The following is a 14,092-nucleotide window of genomic DNA, read 5'->3' as shown; positions in this document are numbered from 1 at the left end:
TTTGCCAAAGTGTTAGCCTCACGGCTGGCCCCCTGGTCCAGTATCTGGTTTCACCTCAACAACATTGTTTCGTACCAGGCAGAGACACTAGTAACCACACCAATTCAGCAGTAGTAGTTTTTGATGTTGCAGAGCTAATGGGTAACAGGGTCGGATTGACACTATTAGATGCTGAGAATGCCTTCAAATGGGTCTCATGTGATTCTCCATGGGCAACAATGGGCGCCTTCAACGTAGTTGGCAGATTCACACCTCTGCTTCAGTGCCTTTATATAAACCTTTTGGCCAGGCCGGTCCTAGATAAGCACAGTGCTCTATTTGGTATCTTTATGGGGACCCGCCAGGGTCGTCTACCGTCTCCCTATCATTTGCCCTTTATATTGAGCCCCACCTAAGGCTCCTTATCATTAATCAATTAATTCGGCCAGTCATTTAATGGAGCCGAGATGAAAATAAGTTCTGATGACGTTGCAATTCATACCTGTGACTCTATGCTAGCTGTCAGCCAAGTGTCAAATGAGGCGGAGAGGTTTTGGGCTGTCTACGGGTATAAACTCAACCTTACAAAAAACATGTTTGCTACACTTTCAAGTGGAGAGCCCAACTCCTGGGACTGTTTCAGCTGTTACTTATTTAGGAATTAGGTTGTGCACCAGGGTTGATCACATTTGCCAATTGAACTACGAGCCCTTATTACAGTCCGTTATAGCTAAGATCCGGTCATGGAACAATCTTCCGATTAGCATACTAGGGAGTTGCAACATCGTCAAGATGAATATCCTTCTAAAGTTCCCCCATCTTTTTCGTGCAATACCGCTTCAGGTTCAGGACTCTATCTTTAAATGCCATGAGGGTGCTATTGGTAGCTTCATCTGGGCCTATAAAAGACCTAGGCTGGCTGTGCCTTTTTTAAACTTCCTTATAACAGAGAGGGTTTCCAACTACCTGATTTTAAGCTTTACTTTTGGGATGCTTTCGGAGTTCGTATTAGGAACTTGCTGATCGATCAGGATCCGGATCTGTCCGTATTATGATATCTAATAGCATTGTGTCCTGACTTTAGTTTTTTTTTCTGTAGGCAGTCCGATCCTAATTACTTCAAGTGGGTCCGGTTCAAGATTATTAAAGACATTACTCAAATTTGGGGGTAAAGTGGTGGCAAATATTTTCTATCTTCCCTACATCTCTATACACCACTATGGGGGAATTCTACTTTTCCATGCTCCTGTGGCTAAGGTGTAGTATAATCAAGCGCTAAAAACAGTCGGGCAGATTTTTAATTTTACTGGGTTTTGTTTATTTTCCACGTTACAAATACTGTGTGATCTTCCACAGAAGTCTTTCTTCAAGTACTTACAGATTTGCGATTTCTCTTTGCATAATGAGGTAGACTGTAGCCTGGAAGGACACCGAAATATTGCCCTAGCTACACACTACAACAGGCAAGCTATCGATTGGGGCACTATATAGGATCTTATGTGCTCATAGAGCTGGTGACCGGTCTATGCTGGCTGCTAAATGAAATGCTAGGCTCAAGTCAGATATTCTTCCAGAAGAGATCAACAGTGTGCTTGATCTTATCAACCACTCTGTTCTCTTAGTCTCAAACTGCAACAATTTAAAATGGTCTGCATGCTATATTACACTCCTGAAAGAATCTGTAAATGGGCTACTAATTGTGCTAACAAGAAGACTCGCTGCCCAAATTGAGGTCTACATCCGGCAGATATTGTCCACATGTTGCCGGCTGCTCTTTGCTGTAGAACTCCGGGTCTGGTATAATCCAGCTTCACTCTTCATCTAAGGAACGATTTTCAGTTATCTGTTAAAGAGATTTTTCTGGTTTACAAATACGACTGCTGCTTTAGATCAGCTGCGGTGAGGTCTATTATATTAATTACTGCCCAAGTATGTATCACTAGATCTTGGATCAGTCCATCCTCCCAAAGGTAATGGAGTGATGGACATTTCTCTGCCAGATTTTCAAACTCAAATTAGCTATTTTTAGAGCCATGGGTACTAAAGGTACTGTACACCTCAAACGCATTTGTGCTAATATTTTTGATTGCTGGGACATGCAGTGTTTTTTTGTCTTGTGTTCTCTCATTCTCTGTTTAGTTGGTACCCTTTTGTAATCATGTAATGATGTTGTGCTAACATATTAAATTCAAAATAACAAAATAAAAAAAAATAAAAAAATCTGCTATTAATGCACAATATAGCTAGATCACATTTCTAATGCTTTCAAGAGTCAAAACCTTTTAACCGGGGTTTTCATGTAAAGTATGTTTTTATTGGTACCTTACTCTTAGTCCCTCTTTCCATAAAACAGTTCCTAAATACTTTGCAAATTTCCCCAAAAGAGAGTTGTGAGGCATTCAACAAAAACATTTTTTGTTTTCATGTTTTTTTCAGTAGTGCATAAAGTCAAATTTAGTAATTCCCATCTCTTACAATTTAATTGAACCGGTGTTAATTCAAGGAAAGTGTTAAAAAATACATTACACATGGAATATCTATTTGTATTCTAAAGCCCCTGATAATTAAATCCCGTCTTTTGCCCATCGCAATTTCCATTTTGCGAACAGAACTTTAGTACAACATGATGTGATGGGTATTAAATCCGCCTTCTTCTAGTTGATTTTCCACCCAAAGTACCAAAGTTTCAGGAGAGCAAACAATATACATCCGGTCTTGAAATAAATAATAGATATGCACACTATAGATACTCGGGGGGGGGGGGGTGGTAACCTTACTGTTTGCAGATAACACGTTAGTCGTATCCAAAACACCAGGAGGGTTACAGCTGCTTCTAAACTGCTTCAAAGCTTTTTGTGAATCCCACGGATTAGAGGTTAATATTGCAAAGACTAAGCTTTTATGCTTAACCATCATAAATCCTTTAGAGGTAAATTAACCGTAGGTGGGGTTCCTTTGGGAAGAGGGAGTACCTTTGAATACTAGGGAATCAATCTTTCTTAAGACATGTCATGGAAGCAACATATGGCTAAACTGACCTTGAAGCACAGGCAAATAACAGGGGCCTTGATAAAATAACATGGCACTTCCTTTAGCACACCAGTGGCAGCTCCACTCCAGATTTACGATTCCAAAGCAACAGGCTCATCTCTCTATGGCGCCGAACTCTAGGGATTTGAAAGGATGGATGCCCTCTCGAACTCCAAGAATAAATTTCTGAGGTCTCTGACCTCGTTACCCCAGAGTACGCCACTCTATCCGCCAAAGTTGAACTTGGGCAGAGCCTCCATTGTAGAGAAGGCTAAACTACGTCAACTGTTGTTTTGGCAGCGCATATGATCCACCGGGTTGCTTCCATATGCCACCGCTCTCATGGAAGTTAGTGCACTTGACGCCTTTAAGAAGATTGGTTGGATCCGTAATGTGAAATCTCGGTTAACCACAATAGGGCTAGAAGGCTAATGGGATGTTAAAGACCCAGCATTACTTCCCAGTAAAGAAGTAGTTAAGAAACAGTATTGGGACTGGGTCACTGAGGCCTCTCTTAACAATCCATTGTGGGGAGGGTTAACCACAGAGTTCATGGATTCTAAACTGATTGGCTCATACGAGCATTATTTAGATAGACATTATTACAGTACCTCATGATAGAAAACTTAATATGCAGTTCAGGTTTGGCTCTTTGCCCTTGAACTCTTTTACATGCTCCTGGCAACAGCTGCGCACAACTTCCCAGTTTTGCCCTAATTGCGCTTTTGTAATTTAATCTACTGCCTATGTTTTCTTTGCTTGTCCAATGTACTTCCGTCCCAGAGTAAAATGGCTTAAACCAATTTGCAAGCAGTTGGGTCCACGTGTTTATGTTGAAGCTCTCTCTATATACTTAAATCGGACTCTAGTCCGGCGACTGCTTGTTCAGTTGCAGAGATCTTGGGTCGTATGTGGGCAACTAGAAGGAATTTGTTGAAAGATTGAGATAGTGGTACATTTTATTTTGTAGTGTTTAGAACTGTTTTAATCAACCACTCAGTCCATATTTTAAAGTTATATTTAAACGGCCAGGAGTTTACACTAAAGATTTTAATGTTTTATCCCCTAAATTCTTTTTGGATCACGGTTGCACAGTTATTCCTTATACTAGATTAATAATTCACTTTGTTTGCTTTTTGATCATTTGTATGAACTGTATCGCACTTGCACTTTTATGGTCTGATGACCAAAATAATGTTTTTGTGAGACTCAACAAGAGGTCCTTTTGAGAACTGGATCTGGTCAACTGGTCATAGCCAAAGGTTCTATTACAATAATAAATAAAATGGTGAAACAAGACGGATCTACTTAGTTTATCCCAATGCCATAATTTTCCAGCTTCGTTACCATTCATTGAGAACATTGTTTAAATACGACAACTTGACTAGATCAAATGCTTTCCCTGCCTCTATTCATACAAGTAGAAAATGGTATCTCTCTACTCTATTCGTGTGTATTATACATATCACACCACTCTAACATGATCAGCATGGCAATAGCCCCTAATATTGTCGGCGACTGAGATCCATGTTTCAGATTTTGCCGTTCAACCTGATAAAAATACCATACAAAGAAATCTATTATCAACATTTAGGCAAAAAAAGGGACCAATTCTCAACATCCTGCATGTACTAGGACCATTTAGAAGCAAGATGAGCCAATAACACCTTTGATTACACTCCTATACTGGTTTTTCAAATGAACATCCCAAAAATCTCTTGAATACTTTCAAGTAATATAGTTTGCAACAGAAGGTCATTACATAGTGGATATAATGGAAAAATCAAGATATCAGTAAACTCTTGGTAAAACTCTGCAGGCTATCAACCCAGGCAATATATATTTTTTTCTATTTTCAGGCAAGGTAAAGAATCTTTGAGCCCTCATAAATAGAATCAGATGCACCTGGGGAAAATGTACAGAATAGTCTTAGCATTTTTTTTTTTAATGAATCAAAGGGGCCGTAGTGAGGCCAAAATGGCAGATGTGCCTCTTTGAACCCCTGGTCCTGATCCCAAAGATCCATTGAAATTCTAAATGTAACCTGCTCATCAGGTGACAGAAGTCTTCCCTGCCAAACACAAGGCTCAGTGATCCTGCTTGCCCCATCACCAGGCTCTTGGCTACTCATGCTCACTGTTGGAGTAACATGGTTGCAGAGGAGCAGAGTGTGGGTAGTGAGTTTGTGAGTCCGGTGGTGGATTTTGGGGGAGGCACCTGGGTCTGCTCTGAAAGGCAATGCCCTCACCAGGGCTTGGATGCATCCAGGAGTCAGATTACCTGATGGGCTGGACTCCATGGTAGAGTGAGGAGCTAAACCCAGCAAGTTAGCAGCACTCATGGGACATATTGCAGTCTGCTAAGCTTCAAACCTGGTTCTAGGTGATGCAGCTTCCCTGACCAGCCGGCGTACACCGAAGTCCTACAGAAAACAGTTACTTTTGCTGTGGGTCATGGACTATGCTTGGGGTTGCAGGGGAAAGTACCTCACTACCCGGTCATTAGGGCCCGTCCACACACAGGCTTAGGATAGTGCTGGAGGCTCCATGCCTGATGTATTGTCGCAGATTAAACCCCCTCCGGAGACTAGACCCCACCCTCAATCGAACATGGCCTGAAACGGTCTACTGTTGTGGGTGGGGGCAAGCTCAAGGGGGTGGGTGACTGAAAGACAGCCACTAAAACCATTATGTCTATATTTGTGCTTTTCTGGGAGTCAAGGGGGCCTGGATACTGGGGTCTGCCCTTCATTCAACGTATCCTTGGAAATGCTTGGTAATGTAAAGGGTGAACACGTGGGCAGCTGATACACCCTTCCCCTAGGGTTGGGACACTTGCCCTCGGGTTGGGACACTTTTAACAGATTCCTGTCTCAGACCTAAAAGCCTGCCTGCTGTGACTTTTGAGGCTGGGTCGATTGATGGTGGTGGGATTGCCCCTCATCCTCAAGAAGCAAATGGACTCTGGATCCCACTCCCAGGCCCGGGGGTCTGTGGTATGTTTGGATGGAATCTGAGGAGGCACCTGGCAGTACAGCCCCCTTCAACATGAGTTTCTTCTCCTTTATACTAGATCCTCAAAGGAGTAGCCCCTGGAAACACCTAAAAAAGGGAATTGCAAAGATGAGAGTAACACCACCTATTGTTAGTCAAAGTAGGCAGGGTGTTGGAGGGCCCGGAAAGAGGCTGAGCATATGGCCACTCAGATAAAGCACTTGCGTTGAAGGGAAGCCTTGATAAACACAGATAGTTCGGACTATACTTCCTGGTTCACACTAGCTTATTCCATGTGGGGGCCTTTCCTTTACTTGCCCCTGTCTCTTGTATGTGAGACCTGCCTAGTGAACTCTATATTGGATGCAGAGATTCAAATCCAAGGACAGTGAAAGACAAGGCTTCTCTCATTCACAACTAGGCACAGGTGGACAAATTTACACAGGCAATGTCTGCTGTCTCACTACCCACCTGAGACTTACAATCTAGGCAAGAAGAGATTAGTAAAAGAGTCTTAAAATGCAATTAGCCTACAAGCCATTTGAACATCTCAGGCACCCTCTGAAATGAAGATTGGAGAGGTGGGCATAGATGTTGCACTTGTTAGGCAGATGTTGCCTTCACAATGCTGTGGCAGTGACGGAAGCAGAGGGACAGAACTTTGAAATAGATGTCTCAGTAGAAGAACTGAAATTGTCAGCCTTGCACCAGCGCCTGGGAGTGGACGGTACTGCAGGGGTAGGCAGAAGATTTAGAGGAACGAGCCAAGAGGAACAATTTTTGCTTTGTTGGATAGACTGGACAAACGACAGTTGGTGCAGATGAAAACGGTCTTCCCTTGAGTCACCATAAAACAGGCTCATTCTGCCCTGGACAGAAGCCTCTATGTCCTCCTTAACTAAAAGAGCCGAGACCAAATTCTCATGACCGCCTGCACTTCAGATAAGTTGCTTTGAAACTCTATTCACATCCTGAAATTTCCTGACATTCTACAGATTTGGCTACCTTAACTGTGTTTATTGGACGCTGTTAAAGGATCCCATGTTCGATTACAATAATAGGACAGCCAATGATTGTTAGGTGAAAGTGCAGGGTTCGGAGGTAGGCTTCGGATGTTACAATGCAATGCTTATCTTCGCTTACATTTATTGGTTTAAAGGCTTTTTTCTTTTTACTTTACAGATTTATTGGTTTAAAGATTACAGCAGAAAGTAAGAATATTACACTTCTTAAATCAATCCATGGCATTCTTAATGCACCCAGGTTGACATGCTTGGGTATCGAACTATCCCCCACATGCATCAAGTGATTTTGGAGTCGCAAACGGTGCGATTCGGAAAAATCGTCCGTTTGCGATTCAAAAATCACAGTTTGGGATGCATTAAACATTTTCACAAAATTCGCAATTTTTTGCCATTCCTAAAAATGCGATTGCATTTAAGGAATCGCATTTGTGCGATTCCTTAAATGCAATGCATGTTTTTTTTTTTTTATTGCGAATTTGGAAATAGGAGGTGCAAATTAACACGAGGTTGACCCTCGTGTTAATTTGCGAAATCTTTCAAAAATGCATTTTTGAAAGTGTCATGTTACACACACACATGTCCTTTGGACATGTGTGTGTGAAACTTGCACTTAAAAAACATTTCAAGGGTGCAGGGGGGGTCCTTTGGACCCCCCTCAGCACCCTTGCAATGCATCAACAAAATTGAGAATTGCAAAAACAAAAAAAAATGCAAAACGGCATTGATTCCTATGGGCCACTAGGCCCATAGGAATCAATGTAATGCCATTCCTTAATTGCGATTCGCAATTAAGGAATCGCAAATTCCGAAAATTAAGAAATCCTAAAAACTTTTAAGATTTCTTGATGCATAGGATTTTGCAATTCCTAAATTGCGATTCCTTAATTTTCGCAATTTAGGAATTGCAAAATCCTACAATGATGCATGTGGCCGTATGCCCTGAAATGTAAATTAGCTCAATGGCAGGATCAAATGTGCAGCTATGCTTCAGTTTGCTAAGCCAAACTCCCTATGTCCTTCTGCTGCAAGAAAGTCACTTTGTGGAACATAACTTCAGCTTATTGAGATGGTACTGATACAATAGGGTTAATCATTTGTGGCTCTCTAGGGAGTCTGGGGGTTGCAATCTTGCTAAGTAACACCTTCCCAACAGTAGTCACCCAGACAAACAAAGACCAATGTAGGTGCTCTGTCTCACCGACTGGTAGTCTGGACGGCCACCCCTGGATATTCATTAGTGTGAATGCCCCTACACCCTCGATGTGTTAAGTCCTGCATGACCTTAGTGCACTGGAGGCTGTTACTCCGATGGGTAACCGTGATTTGGGGTAACTCTAACTCATTTACTGAGAAGGACAAGGCGTTCTCATTCTCTGCTGTATCTTCTTAGTGTGCAGGAAATTAACAACTTGTCCTCCTTCTAGGGGCAGAAATTCCCTCTGGTACCTCACCCAAGTGAATCCCTACTTGGGTATCGCTGCAGGAAGTATCCACCCACTAGACATGCAGGATTGGTTTGGGTGGTGCCTTGCTGGCCGAGAGTGTGCTCCCCACAATCTTTCTGCTCATTTGGGTAGAGGTATTTGGGGGCATAACCACCTATCATTCCCCCATTCCAGGGGGCAGAAAGCCCAGATACAAATCGGGCCATGTACCCACCCCAAAACAAGACTCATATTTTTCTGCCCCACCACGGGGCAGACTGAGGGGTTTATTGCCAATATTGTAACCAGCGTTCCCTAACTTCTCCCAATGAAAATGGTAACCTGGTTTTATGGCTGCGCCCATTACCATAGACAGAAATAACCCATGGACCACAATGACTGTACATTGACTTCATACAGGCACAGTTTATCAGTTACCTGTTGCAGGGGATAAACTACTCCCTAGTGACCCAATGCTCTCGACCTGTTCACTAGGTTGAGGACATGCTGAGAGGAGAACCTGGGTTCAATAGAGAAGAGGACTGGAGAGATGCCTGAATAGCCCCTTGAGAATTGGTCATCTCGCATAAATAATGCTGATCCAACTTTGGAAGATGAGTAAGATTCAATCTCTTGACGTCAGTAGGTGACATTCGGAGGACAGAGACTTTCCACATGCTGTGGGGCGGTCATATAATTCAGTAGTACTACTGTACTATAATACAAACACTTTCCAATGTGTTGGGCTTCACCACTGGTCCATAATCTAAATGGACTCTATTAAGTTTAATGGATGACTTAGGAGGTGCCTGGGTATAAAAGCGTTGGTACAATGGGCACTCTTCTAGCCAAATAAGACATTCCTAACTAATGGAGAACAGAAGCAGCTCCCAGGATAGAAGAATATTTGAGAGACATGAATACATATTCACAAACAGAGGAGTTAATATGTAACCCCCAAGGATGTCCACATAAGCAAAGGAAACTTTGCAGGCCATGGAGGGACTACCGTCTTATTTACTGACAAACCTCTTTATATACATATCAAAGACCCCAAAGGGATCTAGCAGTTAATATGCTGGGAAGAAATCTATGCTCCATTCACTTTATGGTAACAATTGTAAATAATGTATAGTCTGGCACATGTTGAAAATTCAATAAAAAGTTTTATAAAAACAAAATTCTAGGTTTAAAATGTCAGGTCACAAACCTACAAACCATATTGAAAGTATCAAGTTTAAAAAAACAAAAACTTTTCTATTCAAGGGAGCGGCAATATAAATGTAACAAAATTAAGGACATTGTCATATTGGGAAATCAGGTCTGTATCATCTGCAATGAGCTTGCCACAAAGAGCCACATTTAAAACCACAGGGATTTATCTGAAAACTACAGTACCAAATGATAGCAGCAGTCTCGTCTAAATTTACTCCACAAGACACGACTAATGCGCAAACCTCAACAGACAAGAAGAGTCTTTATATGCTACTGGAAAGTCTGTGGGTACATAACTCCTGTGATGGTATACTACTTCTAAAACAAGTGCAAAAAAATTGTTAATGAAAAATGCTTAGGACACCTTTGAGTTGGTCTCAAACGGACATCAGCAGGTCTAACAAAAGTGTTGCTAAATTTGGCGATGGTTCAGAGTGACTAGTCAGAGGTAAAAAGGTCTTTTACCTACTCTGGAAGTTAACAGGCCATTGGATACTTGAAAAAGCAAAGCACTAGCTGAGAGGTCAATATAAAAGTGATGCTGAACAGGGGGACACAGGGTACATCATTCAGAGAGCCTGGAGGACACATTCCCATTATCAAAGATTGCAGGATGTCAGATGGTGAAAGTTCTGGAATGCAGAATGGCACTGATGTCCCACAGGCACTTTATTATCATCCAATGCCCAGCCCTTGTCACCATTCATCCTCAATAACTCCCCCCACACTACCCCCCACCCCACAAGTCTCGTCAGAGTACTTTTGCTACATGGCCCAGTCAGTGAACTTAAAGCCGTTCGCTTCTCCACTCTGTCCAAGTAAGTTAAGCTTCTCCTTCAGGTCTAACGACTATTACAGTCCTGCTGCTTATCAATTAATTTAACATGCACCACGTAATGAGGTACATCCAATGCTTTAAATGGGCCAGTACTCACCGGTACTAAAGTATCAGCACTTTTAAATTTTCTGAGCTTGAGTACCGGAACTTCGTCTTGTCCCAAAGAGAGTACCGGTACTCATGGGTCAGCAAGCCAAATCATTGCAATTTGGCATGTAAAAATAGAAGCGTGACACAGCTGACAAGTCCATCTGTTTTGGTGAAGCACTCGTGTGCTAATATCCCCTTACAATGTGCTAATAGAGCAACGCCCACATGCATTCATTCATAGCTGGAAGGGAGTATGGGAGGGGCTAGAGTCACACTGATTATTGACACAGTGTCCACTCAGGCTCTGTGGAGACAATAGCTCTGTAGGTGTGCAAAAAGGGCCTGCTAACAGGCACATCTCGTGACTCGGAGAAACCTGAGAGTAGGCTTCCTGTTGAATTAGCAGAGTAGGGCAGCCCTTGATTGAGCTAGATTGAAGAGGAAGGTGGTGATAGTGAAGTATCACAGCAGGGGCTTAGGGGAATCAAGGTTTATTAATGTGGAATATTAGCGAATATGCGTTTCTAAAACCCATGAACTAAATACCCTGTCAGCGTGCACGAGTGCTTCTATATCCCTGTGCATGTTCCTGTATGAGTGAGTGGTGTCTGCAGTGTGCATATCTGCACATCAATTACATTTAAATCAAATTAAATGTGTGCCTCTGGCCCCGTCCCTTAGCACTGCCCGTAGCCCTGCCCCCAAAGCCCATCCCACCCTAACCCCACATCCAAGTCCACATCTCAGGTGAGTACCTGCACTTATTTTTTTCCATTTAAAGCAGTGGGTACATCTCATCGTTTTTAAACGAACACAGGTTATAAAACAGCGTACATACCTCATCAATAACAACAAGACCCAAATCACTGATTCGCCCTGCTTCAATCAATGAGTTTGTCAAACTGTGTCCCTTTTCTATTGTAGCAATATACAGAGAATTTTTCGATCTTCGTTTGGTGGGAGGGAATCTTCCTTTACTTCCTGCATATTCTTCAACAAAGAAATCAAGTTCCACTCCAAAACTTGACAGACCCCGAACCTGCAAACCAAGAGACATTGAATTAGGAGAGAATTTCAAACACAAAGGCACACATAACTGTGAGAAGCTGGCCTGGTATACGATGTCCACTATGTAAGTGGGCACCTTGTACCAGTCCAGACAACCCTTATGGTGATTCAAGAGGTCTCAGACAATCTTAGAAAGTTATCCAAGTGGTAGCTGTGGAGAGCAGCCTTCAGGCTTAGTCTTGAAGGAGTGTAAAGTTGCTTGTTTTACCAGAATGCAATCTTATAGTATGAATTAAATTAAATAGAAGCACACAAAGTATTTATAAAAATATGTATTTATTATTTATTAGTTTGGCCTGCATCCTTGCCACCGCATTCTTGTGTTCTTTCCTCCATCGCACCTCTGCCCACAGGTCTGATGCCAACTCTCACCCCAAGAGGACGGTACAAAGCCTGCCCCAGTGGGTAAAAGCACCTCGTCGTCCCCCTCCCCCCCTAGGGCTAGCATGCAGTGGCAACATGAGCAGTGGACACCATCTTAAACATTTCCTTAGTGGGAGCAGCCAGGCCCAGTCCTCCTCGCTTGCAGAGGTAGATATAGTGCATCCTCTTTAATTTGGAAGTCTACTGCCTCTTTTGCAGCGCCTGCTCTGCTTATTTTCAGCATATTATGGGAAACCCTGTCAGAGTCTCAACACAGCACTCGCTCTTGTTTCTGTCCTACCACAGGTGTTTGGGCATAGGAGTTGATTACTTTTGACATGTATCTTAAAAAAATGACTACCGTCACTCCTCAGAAGTGTATATGTACCAAATGCAATCACCTGCCAGAAGTCGAGGATTGCAGGATAATGCTGTTCAAAGAGTAATAAGACATTAATAAAAATTATTACTGAGCTTGAAGCATCCACTGACTAACAGAATGTGCTCCATTCGTAAAAGAAAAACTGAAATCAAGAAGGCGATGAAATTAAGAAATCAAGAAGGCGATGAAATTAAGAATCTGAGTGAAATCATACTAAAAAGTGTTCTGAATGCCTCAATCTTGCCCCTAAGGTGGTGACAGTACACTTTTCAGGAGAGTAGCTAGAAAGCTGAGTGCACAGAGCAGTTAGTCTCACATGATTAAAACCTTTGATGAAATCATCCATAGCTGTGCATTTCATTGAGGCACACCATAACATATCCCAATTGAAATTTATTGTATTGGAGACAGTCAGCAAGGAGGAAGGAAGAGACAATACGAAACATCTCTTACAAAGAGAGAACTTTTGGATTAATAAATTATGTACCTTCAAGCCCCATGGGCTCAATGACCGGATGGAATTATCCTGTTATTTATGAACTAATGAAGTAACCTTGGTGTAAACAAATGGATTCCTGCAATGTGTTTGAATTACTTTATGTACATACCATTTATTTTCATATCATCAGCTATTGCATTTTTCTCACAAAACCACGTAGTCAGCATAGCTCACCCTTTTAGCTACTACACTCCACACCATGCAGGGTTCGCATCTGCTGTTCGAGTATTGCGTGTAAATATTCTTATTTCTTATTACTATTTTTTAAATTCCCACACGAGTTGGATTGTATAATTTATTTAGTCATTTGAATATTACTTTTCGTAATTTTGAACTCCATAAGGTTAAGAATGGCAATCGGGAGCTAGATCGCATAGAAGTAGAGTCTGTTGTCTATTTTCATGAACACGTGATCGGAACTAGGACCAATGACAAGGGTTACAAATGGAATAGTGTAAAGGCGGAAACAAACTGAAAGCTGGAACTTTTGGCGTGTAAGGAGGAAATCGGCATGCAAGTTTATACGCAAGGTCATATCAGGTCAGTGAAGATTAGAAATAGATGTTTGAACTTGGCTAGAAGGACGATAAGAATCATGCGACGATAAGATTTGTTTTGGTAGAACGGTTTTAATTTTGATTTTTAACTTTTACCCTTGGTTAGCTTCCCGAATACTTGGAGATAAGTTTTTCTTCGGACAGAACCGGCATGTGAGTCGGCCATCAGGCTACATTATGATTAACGTATGGGCTATAAGGTTGAGCAAAGCGCTCTAGCATAAGCGAGCACACTAGAAACACAACATAAAGCATGTTACAACATTCACAGTCGAAATGCATGATTCAAATACATTAAATTAACACAGAATGACAACTTATAATGCAAAGACGATTTTTTGTTTGGTGATACAATCATGATTCATTTTCGTTACAGTGTTTTTCCTTGATGAAGGGCAATATGTAAATGCCCGAAATGCACTGAATCAAATGAGAGAATAATGCCGTGTATTTGAAATTCATGGAAAATTGATTAAATGAATAACAAAGTTGATTCAAAAAAGAATGAACAATAATGAACTTAAAATGTAATTATGTTAATTAAACAAGGATAAAATATCAAACGAAAGTCATTCAGAACCCTCATTTCACACTGAGGGGATCAAGGTGTGCCTAGGGGGATGTTACTA

General features: G+C 41.8%; 1 protein-coding gene across 2 annotated transcripts in view; it reads right to left on the bottom strand.

Moving 5' to 3' along the window:
* The window catches only part of HELQ (helicase, POLQ like), a 494,226-nt gene that overhangs the window by 448,597 nt on the left and 31,537 nt on the right, over positions 1-14,092 (bottom strand). For both annotated transcript variants that reach the window (XM_078676301.1, XM_078676302.1), the window contains one exon: positions 11,433-11,633. In XM_078676301.1, coding sequence (XP_078532427.1) covers positions 11,433-11,633 — 201 coding nt within the window. The remainder of the gene's footprint in view (positions 1-11,432; positions 11,634-14,092) is intronic.

This window comes from Lissotriton helveticus, chromosome 2_1 (genome assembly GCF_964261635.1).
Source record: "Lissotriton helveticus chromosome 2_1, aLisHel1.1, whole genome shotgun sequence".
Lineage (NCBI taxonomy): Eukaryota > Metazoa > Chordata > Amphibia > Caudata > Salamandridae > Lissotriton > Lissotriton helveticus.
Note: the sequence above shows the minus strand (reverse complement) of the source record. Positions and strands in the feature narration are given on the sequence as shown.